This window comes from Acomys minous (genome assembly GCF_964271855.1).
Source record: "Acomys minous genome assembly, chromosome: 15".
Classification (NCBI taxonomy): Eukaryota; Metazoa; Chordata; class Mammalia; order Rodentia; family Muridae; genus Acomys; species Acomys minous.
This window is the reverse complement of record NC_140497.1, coordinates 82,564,929-82,587,208: the sequence shown is the minus strand read 5'-3', so window position 1 is coordinate 82,587,208 and position 22,280 is coordinate 82,564,929. Positions and strand designations below refer to the sequence as shown.

The window sequence follows — 22,280 nt, the reverse complement described above, 5'->3', positions numbered from 1 at the left end:
ATGCCTGAAAGAGATCAAGCATTATTGTTGTGAGTGACAGTGATACTGCCCAGGGAGGAGCTAGGAGTCACCTTGAGTATACTACTATGTATTATGACAGATGTGATGACCACAAGGACAACATGCAGAGCTGTGCTCCATAACAGCACAGAGTCTTCAGGACACGTAGTCCTGGACTATGCCTCTCTGAGATACCCATTGTGGGTATGTTAACCAGTGAGGGTAGATTCCATGAGTTCTAGAGTTGTTTTGCTGTTCTTCCTTCACACACACACACACCCAACAGATGTCTGCGGCTTGGGCTGCCACTGCAGGTTCTGTTGATGTCTGTGGTACATGTTAGGACCAGAGGATGTGAGGATGCCCGTGACCTCATGACCTGTGCTGCTGCTGTGGGCCATGTGTTGTCCATGACCCTGCTGCACTTAGGGGCCATGTTGGTGTCCATAGTCTGTGTTACCATCCAAGACCATGTTGGTGTGTGTGGTCTGTGTGCTTCCTAAGGCCATGTTGATGCCCGTGGGCTTTGTTGCCTCTAGACATCATGTCATTGCCCGTGGTCTGTGCTGCACCTGAATCCACGTGGACATCCATGATCCTTGCTGCCTCTGACTATAAAGGACAAGGAAGCTTCTTTTGCCATAGAATTGATGACTGCAGACTCCCAGGTGAGAGTGAGAGACATAGAAGGCTTCTGTGACAACATCTCTTCCCACCCCCAACCCCTTCCCCACTCCCCCACAAAAGAAACAATCTAGACAGGAAGCCATTGAAGAGAGCTCTTTAAAACTGTGATACAGATGTTGAAGTGTAGCTCTTCCCAGCTGATGGCTTCAGGCAGAGGTGGGCGTGGAGGAAATATTCAGTTCTTATGGCGCTGGCCACTGAGAGTCTGACCATGCTTCAGTGAGTGTGTGACCACCACTTGGACTTGGTATTTTATTGTACACCCTTGGTACAAGGGTGGGGGTGGACCTGGAGGACTGGGGAGTGAATATGATTGGGCTACATTATGGGGAATATTACCACTCCTCCTAAGAAGACAAAAAGCCATATAGTATGCTGAATAAAATATGCAATATATAGAAAATGATTGTGGGAACAAACTTTTACCTCTAGATCAAGTGTACTTGCTCTTTAGGTTTTAAAATATTCAATCACCTCACTCTAGTTTTTCAAGTGAAACAGTAAAATGGAAGCATCAGGCTTTTTCCCTATCTCCTGCTACAGAGAAAATAACTCAGGGAACTAATACCATCTCCTCCATTAAAATATACATTGGAGCAGTCCCTTAAGTTTGTTTTAGAGTGGCAATAAATATTTAGGTCTGGCCTGCAATGATATTCTTAATTTTAGAACAGCGTCCCCAAACAATAAGTGGAGAGTGGTGCTTACTGACTTGCTCCACATGGCTTGGCTCAGCCTGATTTCTTATAGCAACCAGGGCCACCAGCCCAGGGATGGCACCACCACAATGGGCTGGGCGCTCCTCCATCAGTCACTAATTAAGAATATACCCTGCAGTTCGATATTGTGGGGGCATTTTCTCACTTAAGGTTCCCTCCTTTCAGATAACTCTAGCTTGTGCCAAGTTGGTGTAAGATTAGTCAGAACACCTTGTCATCTCTACAGGCCAATAAGAGAATGCCTGCCACCAATGTAAGTTCAGAGTAACTGGACAGGGATGACTTGGGATCTTCCTTTCTAGGCACGTCCAAGGCATGGTGCATATGAGGGTTGACAGCGTAGTTTATAAGTATCGCCACAGCCTTGTGAGATGATTGCTTTTAAAGGCGGCACATAGACAATGTATGTATTAGATTTCAGTCTGATTATGTAGTGTTGTGGTTATTTACCAGTATTGCCTATTAATGTTTATTATAAGGCCTAAATATTATTATTAGGGCAGTATTTTTTCTTTTTCTTCCTATTTGTGTTTTCGAGACAGGGTTTTTCTGTGTAAGAGCTCTAGTCGTCCTAGAACTAGCTCCATAGACCACGCTGGCCTCGAACTCACAGAGATCTGCCTGCTTCTGCACCCAAGTGCTGAGATCAAAGGCATGTGCCACCACTTACCAGTTTAGAGACTTATTTTCTAACACATTCACAATCAATCAAGACACAGATACCTGATATGTTTTAAAATAGCCTTAACCTGGGGCAGAGGAGATAGTAATCCCCTAAACCATTTCCCATAGTGAGGCAGGAATCCCATGCCATCTGCTTCTAATAATTTCTATCAAGCTACTTCCTGTCCATAATCCCAAATACTTGCTCATTACCATCATCTGGGCCAAGTCTCCATCAATGCTGGCCATGTGCTTCTCCTCCCCTAACCCATGGCACAGCCTCCTTCTTCCTCCCCTCTCCTCCAGTCTTCTTCCTCCCAAGACTCTCTGTCTCTCCAAGCTCTGGAACCTTAGCCACAGCTATCCCATTTGCCCTGCCCAGGTGTGATGGCTTTTATTGGTCAAACAGGTTAGGCTCTTAGGCAAGGTACAAGTGGGTCACTGAGGCAGCAAGCAGTAATTAGCATCAAAATACATCAGACCAACCTCCACAATGCAGTTCTGTTGCTTCATAGAGACAGATTGTGTTTTAACATGGAGAGGAGAGGCTTTGTGCAAAGGAGGTAGGACTGATGTTCATCGGATACCTCCCTATAATGGCAAAACCTTTATTCATAATGATATACATTTATAGTAACAAAAACCATTGTAGAATAGAAACTAACTGGCCAGTATGATGCCCTGTGGCACATCCTTCCAGGGACCAGAAAGGAAAGTAAAACCAAAACTGGTGAGATCGGAGAACAACCGAACTTTTCTAGATTTTGTTTCCTATTACTCAAATTATTTCCATATTACCAATATAAATCTATATAGTCTTTGAAAAAGAAAATAAAATTCTATTACACAAATATTCTATAATTCACTGACCCATCTGTTACTATTAAGCACTTAGAATGTTTCAGTGGTACTGTTGGAAAGTTGTCAAGAAGAGTTTTACTCATACACATTTGAATACAGTTTCCATTTCTTCACGAAGAGCTTTCTTTCATTCTTTTTTCTCTTTTTCCCCCGAGACATAGTTTTTCTGTCCTGGATTCACTTTGTATTCCAGGCTGGCCTTGAACTCACATAGACCCACCCGCCTCTGCCTCCAAGTGCTGGGATTACAGGCATGCCCCACCATGCCTGGCTCAGGAAGAACTTTCAATGCTAGAATTGTCAAGTAAAAAAACTACCAAGCTTTTTTGTAAAACTAAGCTCCCTGGTCTTCAGCTCCATCAGAGACTTGAGAAGGAATAGACTTTATTATGTCAGTATGTGGGGAGTGCAGGTTAGTAGCTTTCCAAGTGAGAAGATGACAGAAATAGCTTGCTACCTGAATAGTCATCCAGAACTCTCTATAACATTGGAGCATCTTCTTCAGCCTTCTGGCCCGATATATCTGACAGACATATTTGTGAGGCAGGAACTATTTGGACTTGCTTACCCTGTCTTGGCAGAGTTTGGCCTTCGAATCAGCCAGCATCCAAACTTGTCCCTTTTTAGGCGGAATTCTGTCTGTGGTAGAAACGAGGTCATTTTGTCCAGTGGCTTGTTGGCCACATTTGAAGCCATCTTCATAAGGAGATTCTGTGATGCTCATCATCCTCTTTGAGGTAGGCTAGATGTTGCCAGGGTTAACTTGTCTCATCATCAGTGAATCTTTAAAATAATGAAAACATTTTTAAATGCCACATTTTGTATGTCTTTGAGGTTTTAAAAGACCTTATCTAACTATTTTACCTTATCTTTCTATAGAATCCTATGTATCTGTTGTCCCTAATATGTATATTCTTGTGAAAGTAGACTAGTAATTGATATTACCATGATTTGATCAACTAACAATTAACTTGTATAACTTATTTATCCTAAACATCCTACAATAGCACTTTCAAAGTATTGGAAGTAAACCTTGTATTATAATTGAGTTATATGGGGACAATACCTCCTTATAGAATATATATATGTATTATTCTATGTATATATATGTATATAATCCTATATTTGAATTCTGTACCACTGTATCTAAAATTAAACTTATTTTGCATCTACATAAAAATTCTATACCAGTGAATTAAAAATAAGGCTGTGAGTGACAATTGAGGCATTAAGTTGAGGAGTAGATTTACTAATTTACTTTTTGTTCTATTTTCCCTATGTATTTCTATATTCCCCCTTCTTTCTTTTCAATCCCTATCTCCAAACCTAAGAATGTAAGATAAAGGAAAAGAGAGACATTTCTGAGTCTAACCTTGTTTTCACTTTAAATAAGACCAATAATAACTTGTAACCAACTCCCATTGATAGTAACCCTCTATAGCCCTAGAAAGCACCCCAAAATCTACCTGACCCCTTTATGTGCAGGCAATGTGGCTTTGTTCTCTTAAGGTTTCTTCCTGCTCATTAGGGATGAATAATGCCCTGGTAGTGGCCCAAATCAAATTGGGGAGATGGTTAAACAAGCTAGGAATAGTATTTGTGGTCCAGTTTCTAAATGTTGAGAAATTCCAGGCTTAGTTAGAGTTCTGTGTGGGACAGTCTGAATTTTGTTTAGAGGTTAATATGCCTTCAGTCTAGATAGCTGTTTTGAGTTGATAATGACAAGATGTGATGGAGATCGATTTACATTCAGAATTTTAGACGCACCAAGATAGGAAAGACGCACCTCATTTCTTCAAGGCTGTCAAATACAAATAGACAAAACACAAAGAATATAACATTTACATAATTCCTGATGTGTCATGGTTATTATTGCTATAGGTAGTTTATTGACTATGTGTTATAATATAACTGTACATGTAAAAAATTAAAAATGGGTAATTATTAAAAAAAGGAAAAATGACAGGCATGTTTTACTTTCCAGCATTGAGTGCAAAAGGAGAATTCCACCCTATTTAGTGATAATTCTAGAGATTCCAACTAGTTTAATAAATGTGTAGGTGAGGATGTTGACACAGGCTATGTGCAGGGGAGGATGTAGACACAGGCTATGTGTAGTGAGGATGTAGACACAGGCTATGTGTAGGGGAGGATGTAGACACAGGCTATGTGTAGGGGAGGATGTAGACACAGGCTATGTGTAGTGAGGATGTAGACACAGGCTATGTATAGGGGAGGATGTAGGCACAGGCTATGTGTAGTGAGGATGTAGACACAGGCTATGTGTAGTGAGGATGTAGACACAGGCTATGTGCAGGGGAGGATGTAGACACAGGCTATGTGTAGTGAGGATGTAGACACAGGCTATGTGTAGGGGAGGATGTAGACACAGGCTATGTGCAGGGGAGGATGTAGACACAGGCTATGTGTAGTGAGGATGTAGACACAGGCTATGTGTAGGGGAGGATGTAGACACAGGCTATGTGCAGGGGAGGATGTAGACACAGGCTATGTGTAGGGGAGGATGTAGACACAGGCTATGTGTAGGGGAGGATGTAGGCACAGGCTATGTGTAGTGAGGATGTAGACACAGGCTATGTATAGGGGAGGATGTAGGCACAGGCTATGTGTAGTGAGGATGTAGACACAGGCTATGTGTAGTGAGGATGTAGACACAGGCTATGTGTAGGGGAGGATGTAGACACAGGCTATGTATAGGGGAGGATGTAGGCACAGGCTATGTGTAGTGAGGATGTAGACACAGGCTATGTGTAGGGGAGGATGTAGACACAGGCTATGTATAGGGGAGGATGTAGGCACAGGCTATGTGTAGGGGAGGATGTAGACACAGGCTATGTGTAGGGGAGGATGTAGACACAGGCTATGAGTAGGGGAGGATGTAGACACAGGCTATGTGTAGGGGAGGATGTAGGCACAGGCTATGTGTAGTGAGGATGTAGGCACAGGCTATGTGTAGGGGAGGATGTAGGCACAGGCTATGTGTAGGGGAGGATGTAGACACAGGCTATGTATAGGGGAGGATGTAGGCACAGGCTATGTGTAGTGAGGATGTAGACACAGGCTATGTGTAGGGGAGGATGTAGACACAGGCTATGTATAGGGGAGGATGTAGGCACAGGCTATGTGTAGGGGAGGATGTAGACACAGGCTATGTGTAGGGGAGGATGTAGACACAGGCTATGTGTAGGGGAGGATGTAGACACAGGCTATGTGTAGGGGAGGATGTAGGCACAGGCTATGTGTAGTGAGGATGTAGGCACAGGCTATGTGTAGGGGAGGATGTAGGCACAGGCTATGTGTAGGGGAGGATGTAGACACAGGCTATGTGTAGGGGAGGATGTAGGCACAGGCTATGTGTAGGGGAGGATGTAGACACAGGCTATGTGTAGTGAGGATGTAGACACAGGCTATGTATAGGGGAGGATGTAGACATAGGCTATGTGCAGGGGAGGATGTAGACACAGGCTATGTGTAGTGAGGATGTAGACACAGGCTATGTGCAGTGGAGGATGTAGACACAGGCTATGTGTAGTGAGGATGTAGGCACAGGCTATGTGTAGGGGAGGATGTAGGCACAGGCTATGTGTAGGGGAGGATGTAGACACAGGCTATGTGTAGGGGAGGATGTAGGCACAGGCTATGTGTAGGGGAGGATGTAGGCACAGGCTATGTGTAGGGGAGGATGTAGACACAGGCTATGTGTAGTGAGGATGTAGACACAGGCTATGTATAGGGGAGGATGTAGACACAGGCTATGTGCAGGGGAGGATGTAGACACAGGCTATGTGTAGTGAGGATGTAGACACAGGCTATGTGCAGGGGAGGATGTAGACACAGGCTATGTGTAGTGAGGATGTAGGCACAGGCTATGTGTAGGGGAGGATGTAGGCACAGGCTATGTGTAGGGGAGGATGTAGACACAGGCTATGTGTAGTGAGGATGTAGACACAGGCTATGTGTAGTGAGGATGTAGACACAGGCTATGTGTAGTGAGGATGTAGACACAGGCTATGTGCAGGGGAGGATGTAGACACAGGCTATGTGTAGTGAGGATGTAGACACAGGCTATGTGCAGGGGAGGATGTAGACACAGGCTATGTGCAGGAGAGGATGTAGACACAGGCTATGTGCAGGGGAGGATGTAGACACAGGCTATGTGCAGGAGAGGATGTAGGCACAGGCTATGTGCAGGAGAGGATGTAGACACAGGCTATGTGCAGGGGAGGATGTAGACACAGGCTATGTGCAGGAGAGGATGTAGACACAGGCTATGTGCAGGAGAGGATGTAGACACAGGCTATGTGCAGGGGAGGATGTAGACACAGGCTATGTGCAGGAGAGGATGTAGACACAGGCTATGTGTAGTGAGGATGTAGACACAGGCTATGTGTAGTGAGGATGCAGACACAGGCTATGTGTAGGGGAGGATGTAGACACAGGCTATGTGCAGGAGAGGATGAAGACACAGGCTATGTGTAGTGAGGATGTAGACACAGGCTATGTGCATATGAGGATGTAGACACAGGCTATGTGTAGGGGAGGATGTAGGCACAGGCTATGTGCAGGAGAGGATGTAGACACAGGCTATGTGTAGGGGAGGATGTAGGCACAGGCTATGTGCAGGGGAGGATGTAGGCACAGGCTATGTGCAGGGGAGGATGTAGGCACAGGCTATGTGCAGGAGAGGATGTAGACACAGGCTATGTGTAGGGGAGGATGTAGACACAGGCTATGTGCAGGGGAGGATGTAGACACAGGCTATGTGCAGGGGAGGATGTAGACACAGGCTATGTGTAGGGGAGGATGTAGACACAGGCTATGTGTAGGGGAGGATGTAGACACAGGCTATGTGCAGGAGAGGATGTAGGCACAGGCTATGTGCAGGAGAGGATGTAGGCACAGGCTATGTGCAGGAGAGGATGTAGACACAGGCTATGTGTAGTGAGGATGTAGACACAGGCTATGTGTAGTGAGGATGTAGACACAGGCTATGTGTAGTGAGGATGTAGACACAGGCTATGTGTAGTGAGGATGTAGACACAGGCTATGTGTAGGGGAGGATGTAGACACAGGCTATGTGTAGTGAGGATGTAGACACAGGCTATGTGTAGTGAGGATGTAGACACAGGCTATGTATAGGGGAGGATGTAGACACAGGCTATGTGTAGTGAGGATGTAGACACAGGCTATGTGTAGTGAGGATGTAGACACAGGCTATGTGTAGTGAGGATGTAGACACAGGCTATGTGTAGGGGAGGATGTAGACACAGGCTATGTGTAGTGAGGATGTAGACACAGGCTATGTGTAGTGAGGATGTAGACACAGGCTATGTGTAGTGAGGATGTAGACACAGGCTATGTGTAGTGAGGATGTAGACACAGGCTATGTATAGGGGAGGATGTAGACACAGGCTATGTATAGGGGAGGATGTAGACACAGGCTATGTGTAGTGAGGATGTAGACACAGGCTATGTGCATATGAGGATGTAGACACAGGCTATGTGTAGGGGAGGATGTAGACACAGGCTATGTGCAGGGGAGGATGTAGACACAGGCTATGTGCAGGGGAGGATGTAGACACAGGCTATGTGCAGGGGAGGATGTAGACACAGGCTATGTGTAGTGAGGATGTAGACACAGGCTATGTGCAGGGGAGGATGTAGACACAGGCTATGTGCAGGGGAGGATGTAGGCACAGGGTATGTGTAGTGAGGATGTAGACACAGGCTATGTGTAGTGAGGATGTAGACACAGGCTATGTGTAGTGAGGATGTAGACACAGGCTATGTGTAGTGAGGATGTAGACACAGGCTATGTGCAGGGGAGGATGTAGACACAGGCTATGTGCAGGGGAGGATGTAGGCACAGGGTATGTGTAGTGAGGATGTAGACACAGGCTATGTGTAGTGAGGATGTAGACACAGGCTATGTGTAGTGAGGATGTAGACACAGGCTATGTGCAGGGGAGGATATAGACACAGGCTATGTGTAGTGAGGATGTAGACACAGGCTATGTGTAGTGAGGATGCAGGCACAGGCTATGTGCAGGGGAGGATGTAGACACAGGCTATGTGCAGGGGAGGATGTAGACACAGGCTATGTGCATGGGAGGATGTAGGTTTAATTCAGAGTGCCATGTTGATTTTTTTCAATATTTAAACAATTTCCCCAGAAACACCATTTTAGAAGAAACAAAGACAAGCTGTGCATCAAAAATCATTTAATGTGATATGTAATTTTCACATTGTGCTGAGTTTTGCTTCTGTGGCTTTTTGCTGCTACAAGTTCATCTGCCTCAGAGTTTTTCATATGCATGAAGCTACTTAAGGAAGGTAAAGACTAGCATAGTTCATTAATGTCTCTGAATACCCTCATGATTAGCAAGAGGCAGGGAAGGCTAACTCAAGGATGAAAATGACTGACACACGGGTTGAGAGCTTACTTCTTAAGCAGTGTACACGGACCAGGTCCAAGAACATACTGTTTTGGAAGGTCACACATCTCATGGCAACAATGTCTGAGTTCAGGCCGTCTCAGTTGCCACCTACTCAACTTCTGTCCATTAAAAACCCACCCTGCCCATCACAGTGGTTGTTCTAACATTCTTGGTGCTGAACCCACACACAAAGCCTTGGAGCCCACACAACTGCCACTTTACTTCAGACCATCCTGTCTCTTGTAAATGGCTTTGGTATTTTTATCCAACACAAGGGCCATTAAGACTAATTTTCAATGAAACTTGATGTGAGTCACTTCATTGATGAAGAACTGATATAAACAGGTGTGTGTGACCAGCAAAGTGTTGGATGACTGTCCATGAATCATTTTTCTTTCTTTCATTTCTTTTTGGGACAGGGTTTCTTTGTGTAGTCCTGGCTGTTCTGGAACTACTATGTTGAACAGGCTGGCCTTGAATTCCTTGTAGGGCCTGGATTGCTGGGAAACAGCACATCATGTGAGTGTGCCAAACACAAGACCAGAACATTCTCATTTGAAGATGACGACCACTTTCTGGCCTTCTGGTAACTACTGTGTCTGCAGTTGAAACTCTTACTTAGTGAAAGTGAGATTAGGGGATGTAGGAAATTTCCTTCCAGTCTTCAGACCCCATCCCATCTCTGGGCATCACCTACGTTTAATCTGAGCTATACCCTGGCTCCTGTTGCCCTTTGTAGCAGGAAACAGCTTAATAATAGTTTTTCAAACTATGCCAGAGGCCCAAGTAAACAGTGTTATTTCTAGCACACTGCTGATACTGTGATAGTTTCTAGTAAAAAGCAAAGCACAACAAAGCATGTTAGTGTTGCAAACGCATCCCTGATGACCCAGCACAAGGAACAGCAGTCTCGGGGGGCTCAGGTATGCATTTGCCCAGGCACATGAGAGGCTTCTCTGTTCCAGAGGATGACTGCACCCACTTTCTCTGTGCATGCCCTTCTGCTGTTTCCTCACTCCTTTGTTCTGCTGCACCTGTTTCATGCATGAGAAGTCCACTGCTGCTCTGCAGTTCACCCAAGGGCCAGCAGGAAGAACTATCCGTTCCTATTTCCTTTCATCCCCCGTTTGCTTTTCTTACTCTAGGCTGTGAGGGTCTTGTATCCATCTTTCTCTTGCTGGCACCTGGCCATGGCCCGTAGTGAGAACTGTTAGGTAGGGATAATGGCTGATAAGGACCAATGCTGAGGGCTGTCTCAGGTAAGCAGGTTCTTCTGATAATGCGGGCCATCAAAATGGGGAATCCATCTCAGGCTTCAATAGAAGGAAAGATACAGGGAACAAACCAAAGTCCTCATTTTTACAAGATTTTAAAGGGAGTGGATGTTTTAGGATATATGGCTTTACTGTCAGAATAAGGCCATAATTGGAGATTGTGGGTGACATCAGGGCTATGCCTGGTACAGACACAGAGATAAAAAAGGAAATTCAAGCTGTGCATGGTGGTGTTTGCTTTTATTCCCAGCACTCGGGAGGCAGAGGCAGGCAGATCACTTTGACTTCAAGGCCAGCCTGATGTACAAAGTGAGTTCAGGACAGCCAAGATAACAGAGAAACCCTGCCTCTCAAAGAAAGAAAGAAAGGAAGGAAGAAAGAAAGAAGGAAAGAAAGAAGGAAAGAAAGAAAATGTATTTTACATTGTTGTTGCAGCTGAACAAATTAGAACTCGGGGCTGGAGAGATGGCTCAGCGGTTAAGAGCCTTGACTGTTCTTCCAGAGGTCCTGTGTGCAATTCCCAGCCACCAAATGGAGGCTCATAACCATCTCTAGTGAGAACTGGTGCCCTCTTCTGGCGTGCAGCTGTACATGTACGCAGAGCATTGTATACATAATATTAAATAATAAATAAATCTTAAGAAAAAAATTAAATTAGAACTCAAGCTTTGTCTGTCAGAGCAACCACATTAACAACAGCATGGCCACGGTCTAGAGGACAGAAGGTAAAGGGAGGTGGAGGGCCAAGGAACTGGGACAGAGCTGGCTTCCTCCTCTTAGGCTGGCCTGCTGCAGGGCTTTGTTTCCCTTTACTTATCATATGCTGGAGCTTAGGCCAGAGGCTGAATCTGTGTTCCTGTATTAGGCACCGCTTCACTCAAGGCACAAAGCAGCTTGTGAAAGGAGATACTAGATCAGCTGGATCAGCATGTGGATTGGAGAGGGGCCTTAATGTTGTTTGTAAACAAAATCCCCAATGTTTGATTTTACCAATAAAGACTGAGGAGCCAGATGCTGGGGTGAAGGCATGCTAAGTCAGAGAGGCAGAGAAAGCACCCAGCTGACCTTCCTACTCAGCCGGTGTCCCAAAAAGAAAAAAGCCCCCTTTCCTTCTATATGCTGTCTTAAAACATCATCACACCAAATGTCCCTTTCCACTTCCTGTGTGTCTCTCTATCCATCATACAGACTTCCTCTCCCTCTCTATGGTTTTTTCCTATGTTCAGTAAAGACAAGAGGTTGCTTGCTCTGCCTCTTGACCTATGGTTGACTTTATTTGACCTGTTTACAAAATGCTCTTGGGTTAAAGACTTGTGATAGGACTGAGCCACACCACAATGACCTGTTTACAATAAACATAAAATTCTTGGATTAGGGGCTAGAAAGATGGCTCTGTTCTTCCAGAGGTCCTGAGTTCAATTCCCAGCAAGCAGATGGTGGCTCACCACCATCTGTAATGTGATCTGATTCTCTCTTGTGGTGTGCCTCAAAACAGTACTCATACATGCAAAATAAATTAATAAATCTAAAAAAAAGGTTTGGATTAAAGATGTATGCTAGGGCTCAGCCACACCATAACTAGATACAGGTTTTTCTAGTACACAATCTCGGGATTCATGGTGTGATCAAATATTCTGTAACACCTACAGATACACGAATCAAAATGCTTATTAGAGCAACAGCCATAGGTATAAGCCAGAAGATCCATGAAAGGTTTTCCAGCCAACTGTGCAGTGACTCTCACATCTGTTGTCTGATTCCGATTCTGATTCTTAAAGCACAGTCAGTTAGCTTTTCGGCTCTCTTACCTGGCTAGATTGACAAGACGACTCCCACATCCATAGTGGGAAATACAGGTTCAACCATCAGCTCCACTGAGCAAAGCATGCCCAGTGCCCAGACTCTGGCATAAGGGAGGAATCAGTCACATATCATCCTATCCTTGGGTAATGGTTATGTGTAGGTGTGGATGAAAGCAATGCTTATGTTTAGGAGAGTGTGCAGGCACTGGTGATGTGGACTCCCTGTCCAGGCCTGCATGGCACCTCACAGGGGGGTCATCTCAGGCTTGCTCTGTGTGGGCTATGTGGAGCATGCCTGGGGACTGTTTTGCTTGTGGCCTCCCCACTCCACACTTAATGACCCATATTGTTAAGATGTTGAATGTAAGCACTGTGCACTTATTCCTGCACTGCCAGAACATCGCTTATCAAAGTATAGGAAAGAAAGGTCAAATTCTGAAATCTGTAGAACTGTAGGAAGTTCCTGCTTTGCACAGAGCTCAAAAGTTGGAGGTCAAAATCTGGCAGAGAAGGGAAGAACTCAGAGGATGCTTAAATAGGAGGCTTGCTGTCTCCAGTCAGCCAGCAGCTGAACCAGCTTCCAGGTCAACATGAAGGCTCTCCTCGCCCTGGGGCTCCTGCTGCTTTCTCTCCCTGTCCAGGCCAAGGTCTATGAACGCTGTGAGCTCGCCAGAATTCTGAAAGCACATGGGATGGATGGCTATGTTGGAGTCAGCCTGGCCAGCTGTATGTCAGAGAAGCTTCCAGAACAGGGACAGGGAGGCAATGAGTGACAAGGGAGGAAACTGGAGTCAATAAGTTTTTGTATTCCCTGGGGGTTTGAGTAATTTGACTAAAAGCATCACTTTTTGTCTTTTGAATTAGAGGTGCTAGATGTGGCCATGCGATAGGAGATTCTGGGTAAGGCTAAGGCAATAGGGCCCAAGGTTGGCCTGTCACTAGGTTTCCCAGTTGCATCAGACTCAATAGCCTGTGAGAAAAGGGGCTGAGAAAGGATGGGAAGACTCAGTCAGTCAGAACATGGGATCTGAGATCCTGAATGACATAGTATTGGTCTATACTTCTCTTACCATTGTATGGTGCTTGAGATAAAAAATTTTTAACTTTTTTGAACTTTCTACATAGAGTAGAGGGATCCTATTTGCTTCTTGTGGCCACATGAAGGAGGTCCTCTGAAATTGAGTATGAAGTGATTTAGTTCTGTTCTTCACTCTGAGATGGCCTTTGTTTTACACAATGGCCAATGTGGATGAGGAAAATCTTCCAGAGTTACTATGTGCTTTTCACATGCATTTCCACCACTACCACATAATAACTAACTTTTGGTGAGCAAGTGAATATATGAATGGATGATGGATAGACAGACAGATAGGTGGGTGGATATAATCATAGAATAGCCTTCCTTGTTCTAACAGTCTTATAGAGAAGATTCTGAGTAGCCCGCTACGATGCATTCATCTCTCATCTTAACACTTGGACACTGAGGCAGAGACTACCTGTTTTATTCAACATATGATATTTAGTAACATGTTTTCTAAAAAGAAAAATAATTTTATCATGGCAGGAAAATTCAGTTTGCTATTAAAAACATTACTCTGAGAAAAAACCTTGATTTTTAAAATAAATTATTTTTCATCTTCATAAGTATTTCCTATTAATGTATTAAATCTACTAAACAAGTATTTTTTATTTTAGTCTGAATAGAAATACGAGAGCAGGGAAATGTTAAAGCACTGAAAGAAGTAGCTATATTAATATTCTTAAGGACAGGGTTTTAATATGTAGCCCCAGTTAGCCTGGAACCTCTTTCCTAGAGAACAATGGTTTCCAACTCACAGAGCTCCACCTTCAAGCCTCTGCCTTCCAAGGGCTGGGATTAAAGGTGTGTGCCAGCATGCTGCGCTCAGGTGTTTGGGGTTTGATTGTCTCAATCTTCAACCATGTTTTTATTAAACAGGCTGCCCCAGTTGTTCTTTCTAGAATGAAGCAGGTGTCAACAGTGTGTGCAGCAGGCTTCCTTTCTTCTGTGGCAGTTTCTTTCCTCTGCTGGTTTCCTGGTAGCTGCAGCCATTCTCTGGGCTTCTTCAGCTTCTTGCCATCTGCAGTCCTCACTGGCAGAGAGACATAGACTTTTTTATGCCATCTCAGGCCTTATCTTTCTTAAACAGAAAAGCAACATCCCTGGTCTTCTTGTACAGTTCAACCTTATCTCCAGCCACCAAAGGTAGTTCAGGGACTTCCTTAGTACAATAACCTTTAGAGCTCACCCAAGCTGTGGAGACTGAGGCAGCCACCCAGGGTGAGCAGAAGCAGAAGGCATATGTTTTTGGGGTTGTGTTCATTGGGTGATGCCAAAGGCCTAGGTTTCAGTTGGAGCAAACATGTGGTCTCCCTGACACAGATCTTCAAAAAACGCTGGCCAAGTGATAGTCCACGCACCTTCAACTCTGGGATTTTATCCAAGTCTCTGCCAATACAAGCCAAGGCATTGATCTGATGACCTGCTAATTCATAACAGCATAGGGCCGAATGCTGTTTTTGGACAAGTTGGTGTGAACAGAATTCACAACATCTGGTCCTTTGGTAGCCATGAACACATCTGGCAATCCTGGGTGACAGGATTTGTCTTTGTCAGATGAATCGTCCTTCTCAGAGGATACCTGTTGAGTGGAGAGGCACATGTTATGGTGGGAAGAAAAGGTGGCCCTCCTCTCCACAAAGGAAAAGGAAGTACTTAGTGCAGGACTTTAAACTTTTGAGTACCTATTCTTGTTTATTGTTGTACATATTGGTTTATCCTCAAAAAGATTCTCTTTGGAGCATTTGAAAATTACTTGCTGACTGGTTGCATCAGTTGCACCTGCTTGGAAGGCAGAGGCAGGAGGATCACGTGGAAGACCACCCTGAGCAACACAGCCAGACCCAGGCTGAACTCGTGGTAGCTTAGTGTACAATTTAACCATATGATTGTGCTCATACAGTAAATCCCTTCTAAAAGACAGCTCAAAGAACAGATTGTGGTATCAAATATAGATCATGTGCTGTTGCTGCTTATTGATAAATACTCTTTTTCTTTTTAGGGGTGTGTTTAGCTCAGCATGAGAGTGGCTTTAACACCCAAGCTATAACCTACAACAGTTTAAAGGAAAGCATCGACTACGGGATATTTCAGATCAATAACCGATACTGGTGTGACGATGGCAAAACCCCAAGATCAGTGAACGCCTGTGGGATCCCCTGCAGCGGTAAGACAAGGCAGGTTCACAGTGACAGCAAACAACCCATCTGCTCTCATGTTAACAGCAAAGGTTCTGTGTAGGGACATAACAGTGAAGGAATCATCAGGAACCAGGGGAGACTGTTTTACTGTTAAAGAGTCATTCTGAAGTACATCAGGATAAGGTGCAGTGTGGTGATAGAATGCTCTGCCTACATATCAGAGGACACTTGGTCCTGCTGACAAAAATCAATGAATGAATAAATAAAGTAAATAGAGGCATAGAAGAAAGTTCAGACACAAGAGTCACCTAAGCCAAGGTTTGACCTTGTGGAGGTTTAAGTGTCGAAGGTCTGTGGTATAATCCATACAGTACTCCAAGCAGCAGGGTCACATGGGAGGGGTTATTAGGGAAGGAAACACAGAAGCAGCTTCTGGATGAGGGTCACAGGAAAGAGAGAGAGAGAGCAGAGCAGTGAGAGAGCATGCCAGGTGACAGGCAGGTGCTTACCTGATGAGCACCTCACACAGGTGATGACATAGGTCTTTGTCAGCACCTTAAAGGCCCCTGAGGGCACACCAGTTGAAATGCATGCACACCAACATAACATTCTTCCCTTTTTGTTTAATGAAAAGACAAGGAACTAGGACAGGGCCATGAGGTAGGAGTGAGGTCTTTTTGTTAGAAAATGACGGCTTCCTGCTGACTTGGAGGATGTGAAATCTTTGTTGATGCCAGTTTCAAGTGAAACTTGTCGCTTTCTTAGTCGAAAAGGAGATAAAATAATAAACAGAGAGTTCACTAGGTCTAAGAACTTTAATAGTTGTTGTTTTATACCATGTGGTCATCAAAAATGGTGAAGTCACATGGCCAATTGCAGGCAATGTGATTTGATTTGGTTGCTATTTATAAACATCTGTGTTTCTATAGATACTACAAACACACACACACACACACACACACACACACACACACACGTTGAAACCAGAGTTGAACTTAGATTTTAAGCATCATTTCCGGTAAGCAATTATACAAACACTTAGATAAGTGTTTATGGCATAATCTTAACAAATTATTTTTGCGAGCAGAGTGTAAAGAAAGCTATTTAAGAGTTGGGAAGTACTTCCTTAGAGATCAGAGACTTTGGGAGCATGGGGAAGAGTTTAGATATCTGGGGACCATTTGTCAGTAAGAATTTGAAAAATTGGAATGCCAAATTTTGGCTTTTAATGAGGCCAAGTTTCTGAAATAGAGTCCATTGGGGAGAGAAGGGGAGACAGAAAGTGACCAGTTGGGGCTCCAGCAGGCCCATGGCAGGAGTAGGGGAGGGGCTGGCAGCTGTGGAAAGTGAGCAGGTCCTCTTAGACAGAGAGCCGTGTGGAGGAAATGGACTCTTATGTAGGAATTTGGGATCAGATTCCCAGAGAGGTAGAAACAGAGAAGTGGTCCACACACACCGCAGGAGTAGCCTTGGGAAAGCTGCTTGCTGCAGGCTGACTGATGGTGGGGTACAGGTCGATGCTAGAGAAGGAGCATCAGAGCGGCCTGTGGCTGGAGGGGGAGGTGAGACCGCTGAAGAAACCGGAGACGGGTAGAAGCTGTGGGTTGGGGGCTGATGGAGGCTGGTTCTTGAGGTTGAGACTTTATAGCGGGAAGGAGCTGAGTCAGGGAACAGGAAGGACAGAAGGGTCGTTTGGAGTGAAGAAGAGAAGACTGAACATAGGGAAGCTCCTTCAGCTTAACCAATTGCTGGCAGTGATTACCAATAGCTCGTCCTTCTGGGCGTGGTGGCGCCACCTTTAAATCAGCACTCGGGAGGCAGAGGCAGGCAGATCTCTGCGAGTTTGAGGCCAGCCTGGTCTACAAAGAGAGTCCACGGCAGCCAGGACTCTGTGTAACAGAGAAGCTCTGTCTCAAAAACAAACACACAAACAAACAAACAAACAAACAAAAATGTCGTATAATGTTGGTGTCTAAAGTGCCAGTAAACGGCCATTTGGATCCATTATCTACGGGATACTGAGGGCCAGTTTGGTTTCAGAGGCGTGAAAGCTTAGAAGCCCTTAAAGCTGGCACTAGGCCCAGAAGGCATCCCAGAGGGGAACCTGGAGGGATGGACGAATGGACCGTTGCCATGGGTGAGAGTAGGAGTCAGTGGCTTGTCCAGGCACTCCAAGAGCGATGTTTGACTGAAGGAATGGGCAAAACCTGTTCCAGAGTCTTGTTAGTCACTGGTGAGACACTGAGGGCAAATACGAAGGACAGATGAAACCTTGCTGGTAGAGGCAAATCTTGCCCAAGGGGAAAGGTCCTAAATGAAGGTCAGCCATAGCCTTGAGGGCTGTGGTTGAGGGTACCACTGCTTCAGATGTACAAGCTGGATGCCAGAGGATTAGCAGTCAGCCCCTGGGACCTAGAGAAGCGTTTATGCCGACCAGGAAGGGAAATTCACCAATCAAACCGAGGTTGCATGTAGGAATATAGTGACTGGGTAGTTGGAAAGTGAGCAGCAAGCAGGTGGAACAGGAATAGGGCCCCCCAGTGGTGTGACTTCCACCCATAGGGGGAAGCACAGGTGCCAGGAGGGCCTGTCCAAGCCAGGATGCTATATGTTGGAGTTTAGGCGGCAGACTTATGTGTCATAATCCATAAAGTCACATCAGGCAGCAAGTGTCATGTGGAAGGTGTATTAGGGAAAGGATCACAGAAACTGTTTATGGGTGAGAGTGACACAAGACAGACAGAGAGAGAGAGAGAGAGAGAGAGAGAGAGAGAGAGAGAGAGAGAGAGAGAGCAGAAGAGTGAGAGAGGGCCCATCAATTGGCAGGCAGTTCTTATCTGCCACACACCTGGCCCAGGTGATGACATAGGATACTGGAGGTGACATAGGACATTGTTAGGACCCTAAAGGCCCCTGAGGGCACACCAGTTGAATTGCCTGCACACCAACATAACAAACCCTCAACAGCTACCTAAAAGTTTACTTTGGTAGCATGCATTTTTTTGCAGAATATTTGGTCTCAGTGTGATCCTTGAGATTGTGAACTGTAAAAACCTGTCTTTTTGTTTGGCGGAGTTGAGCCCTAACACACACCTTTAATCCAAGAGCTATCTGTAAACAGGATTTAATAAAGTTAGCCTGAGGTCAAGAGGCAAAGCAAGAAATCAGCTGACAGGGATTGAAAAGTAGGAGGGGCTTTGGGTTGAGGGGTATTTAAGACAGTGTGTAGAAGCAGAAGGGTGCTTTAGCTCTTGGGGTCTTGGGATTTTAGCTTGAGCTCTTTTTAGCTCTTCAGTTTTAGATCTTTGGTGCCCTAGCGCTTGAGCTCCTCAGTTCTTTGTCCTTTGGCTTTTGGGCTTTGAGCTAGCAAGCCATTGGCCTTGGGTTTTTTGGCCTTTTCCTTCTGGCCTGTCAGCTGAGCTAGTGAGCCTTTTGGGTCTTCTCCACTGGGAAGTGAGCTGAGTAGGAAGGTCGACTGGTGTTTTCTCTGCCCCTCTGAGCTATCAGGTTTTTTTACCCCAACATCTGGTTCCTGAGTCTTTCTTGGTAAAATAGAACAATCTGAGATTTTCAATGAAAACAACACGCATTGTAACCGGAGCACGGAGGCGTCTGAGACAGGCAGATCCATGGGGCTCACTGCCCAACCAGCAGAGGCTGATCTGCAAGCCAGTTCCCAATGGCAGACTCCACCTCACAAACAGTGTGGACCATTCCCGGGGCTGTCCTCTGACAGGCCCCTGTATCAATTCCTACTCTGTAGAACTTGGTTGTTACATTTCCCAAGAGAAAATGGATTGTGGAACATTCTGTGTAAGTTGCTTAGTCAGTCTTTAAGACTGTTTTGTATGCTCATCTGTAATCATTGGAAAGTATGAGAAATACAAGAAAAAAATGGATTGTCGCCTTCTGTTATAGTACACACAATTCACTCGACTGGAAACTTTTTGAAAGTCCTGTTGTAGAATGCAAATCTATGCTGTAGGTACATGAAAAGTTGTATGATGCACATATTCCTTACAGGACAACGTGTACACAGTTTCATTTTCTACACAAATTATATTATCCTTACACAGCTGCATCATTTGGCTGTGAATCAAAACCATATCCACAGTAGCAAATACTGACCTGAACTGTCATATTAAAGAGTAAAATATTCTGAGCTGGGAAACACCAGTCTAAAGTCCTAGGTCTTAAAGCATCTGGGCTGCTTCCATGTTACTAGTTATAAACCACTAAGACCTTTTTTCATGCAAGGGTTATACATTGTTTTCTTTTTTAAGGATTAATTTATCTTTATGTGTGAGTGTGTTTTTCCTGCGTGTAGGTCTGTGCGCCCTAGGTGTATGTCTGGTACCTGTGGGAGCCAGAAGACGCATTTGGATCTCATGGAACTAGAGTTGCAGACAGTTGTGAGCTGCTATGTGGGTGCAGGGAAACAAACTCTCTGCAAGAGCATGCAGTGCCCTTAGCCACCGAGCCATGTCTCCAGCCCCTGGTTTTTCTGTAGGATCGATTTTCAGTGGTAGAGGCCCAGGTGAGAGTTCTCTGCTTGCTCTGTGTTCCCGTGTGAGGATGAAGAGGGGCTTCCCTCACCACAGCTGACAGCCCCACTCCCTCAGCGACTCCTCCCTCCTGCAGTGCTTCTTTGCTGTGCATCAGTGCTGCGATCCTAGAAACACAAACACATGCACATGCTGAAACACCCCTACCACTCAAGGACACCCAGGCCTCCAGGGACTTTATGGATGAGAAACGGAGTGACACAATGTCACATAGACAGAATCAATGGCTGTCTCCAATAATCAAAGATGCATGGACACTTGGGAAATGTTTCTTCTTCTTCTTCTTCTTCTTCTTCTTCTTCTTCTTCTTCTTCTTCTTCTTCTTCTTCTTCTTCTTTTTAATATACACTGCTCAGTGTTACAGAAGAAAGCTGGCTGGATGTGAACTGAAAATATCTCTATAACTGTCCTTGTCATTCCTCATCTTTGTCTTTCAGCTCTGCTGCAGGATGACATCACTCAAGCCATACAGTGTGCAAAGAGGGTTGTGAGGGATCCACAGGGCATTCGAGCTTGGTATGTTGGAATTTTGCTTCTGGTGATACATGCAGTCAGAATCTCTAAGGCCCAAGGGTCATTCTGAGAACTGTGGGTTCAGTTGGGGGCTTTCCCTGCATCATAATTTTCAGGGAATTTCTGCAGATTGTGAGATCCCACCCATGACTGCTTCCTTGTCAGGCCTCCAGACAAGGGACCCGTGACCCGTACAACACATGTGATGCAGCCCTGACCTGCAGCATGCTGTGCTCTCCTGTGGGATTGGAGTGGACCAAACTGCCATGTAGACATGGCTCCATCAGTCTGTAGCGTTTCTGGCTGCATCTGCAGACTGTGTTTCACACTAGACCTTGGCCCTGGAGTGAAACTCCATTAGTGCCATGGTTCCCCTCCCTCTCCCCAAGGGTTGAGTATGTGTGTGACACGAATGTAACCATTGATCTTAATGTCTCACTTTCCTCCACAGGGTGGCATGGAGAACGAAGTGTCACAGAGGAGATCTGTCTCAGTATGTTCAGGGCTGTGGAGTCTAACCACTGTGCTTCCCTTCAGTTCACACTGTCTCCCTCTCACTGTAGGATAGTCATGACAAGGCTCATACCTACTTTCTTGCTTTCCCCTTCAAACACTTATATCATACAATAAAAACCTAAAAACCCTATAAACAGTTAAAGTAGTCGACTAACTTGTTTGACAGATGAAATCTCAAGACTTGACAGCACTGAGGATGAATCGTGGTCACTGATTGTTATCCAGGTCCACAAGAGAGAGAGCGAAACAGAAGAAAACATTTTGAAAAAATATGTATAGTTTGCCAGGGAAAAGAGGAAATTCAGTTTCACATAGCGGAGGAAACAGCTGCAGCTGCTAAAAGACTAACATCCTCAGAGGGAGACCTGCAGTGTTCACAGGAGCAACAGGAAAGAGCCCAGAGGGCAGGAGTGTGTTGTACCTGGATAGGATTCAAATAATGTGAAAGCAGAGAGCAGAGAGTGAAATGCTACTAGAGCTGTTTCCTGATCATAGGGAAGTGACCAGGAAAATGTTGCCTGGGACCAGCAAAGGAAAAACAATGCAACTGTGCTCTAAGAAGCCAATGCAACTGTGCTCTAAGAGGCCGGCCTATATTCCAGGCTCGTAGCCGGACCTGATACAGTAGTGTCCATGAATTACTGGTTCTAGAGGCAGGAAATAAGGAAGATTGAGGGGTTATGAATCTTGCACCATGATGTGAGAGAGCAGCTAACCCAGGCAATGATTGCTAGGGTCAGAGTTCCTTCTCAGAAGCCCTGAGAGGCCATAGTGTGAAGCCTACATTCTGGTGGTGGCCCAAAGATGTTGATGATGCCTCTTGGAGGATGCAGGCATAGAATGGACTGGTCCAAGAGAGGGCCTGTGTATGCTCTGAGTTTCAGAGCTGGAGGGGCCAGCTGTCCAGGGGCTTCAGAGGTGGGTGTGCCCTGAGGGCAGACACCCTACAGAGAGCTGCAGGACTTGCTGCTTGCATGGCTGTTTTTAGGTCTCCCTTAGGTCT

General features: G+C 45.2%; 1 protein-coding gene across 3 annotated transcripts in view; it reads left to right on the top strand.

Moving 5' to 3' along the window:
- LOC311584794 (lysozyme C-1-like) overlaps window positions 1-21,384 on the top strand; it is a 38,102-nt gene extending 16,718 nt beyond the window's left edge. Inside the window, exons 1-4 of one of the 3 annotated variants that reach the window (XM_084759429.1) lie at window positions 13,006-13,190; window positions 15,545-15,709; window positions 20,686-20,764; window positions 21,213-21,382. In XM_084759429.1, the coding sequence (XP_084615555.1) occupies window positions 13,055-13,190; window positions 15,545-15,709; window positions 20,686-20,764; window positions 21,213-21,279 (447 nt within the window). In that variant the 5' untranslated portion in view covers window positions 13,006-13,054 and the 3' untranslated portion in view covers window positions 21,280-21,382. Of the gene's footprint in view, window positions 1-13,005; window positions 13,191-15,544; window positions 15,710-20,685; window positions 20,765-21,212 lie in introns of those variants that run through there. The other 2 variants (XM_084759431.1, XM_084759433.1) reach the window with 2 other exon arrangements.
- The last annotated feature ends 896 nt before the right edge of the window (window positions 21,385-22,280 follow it).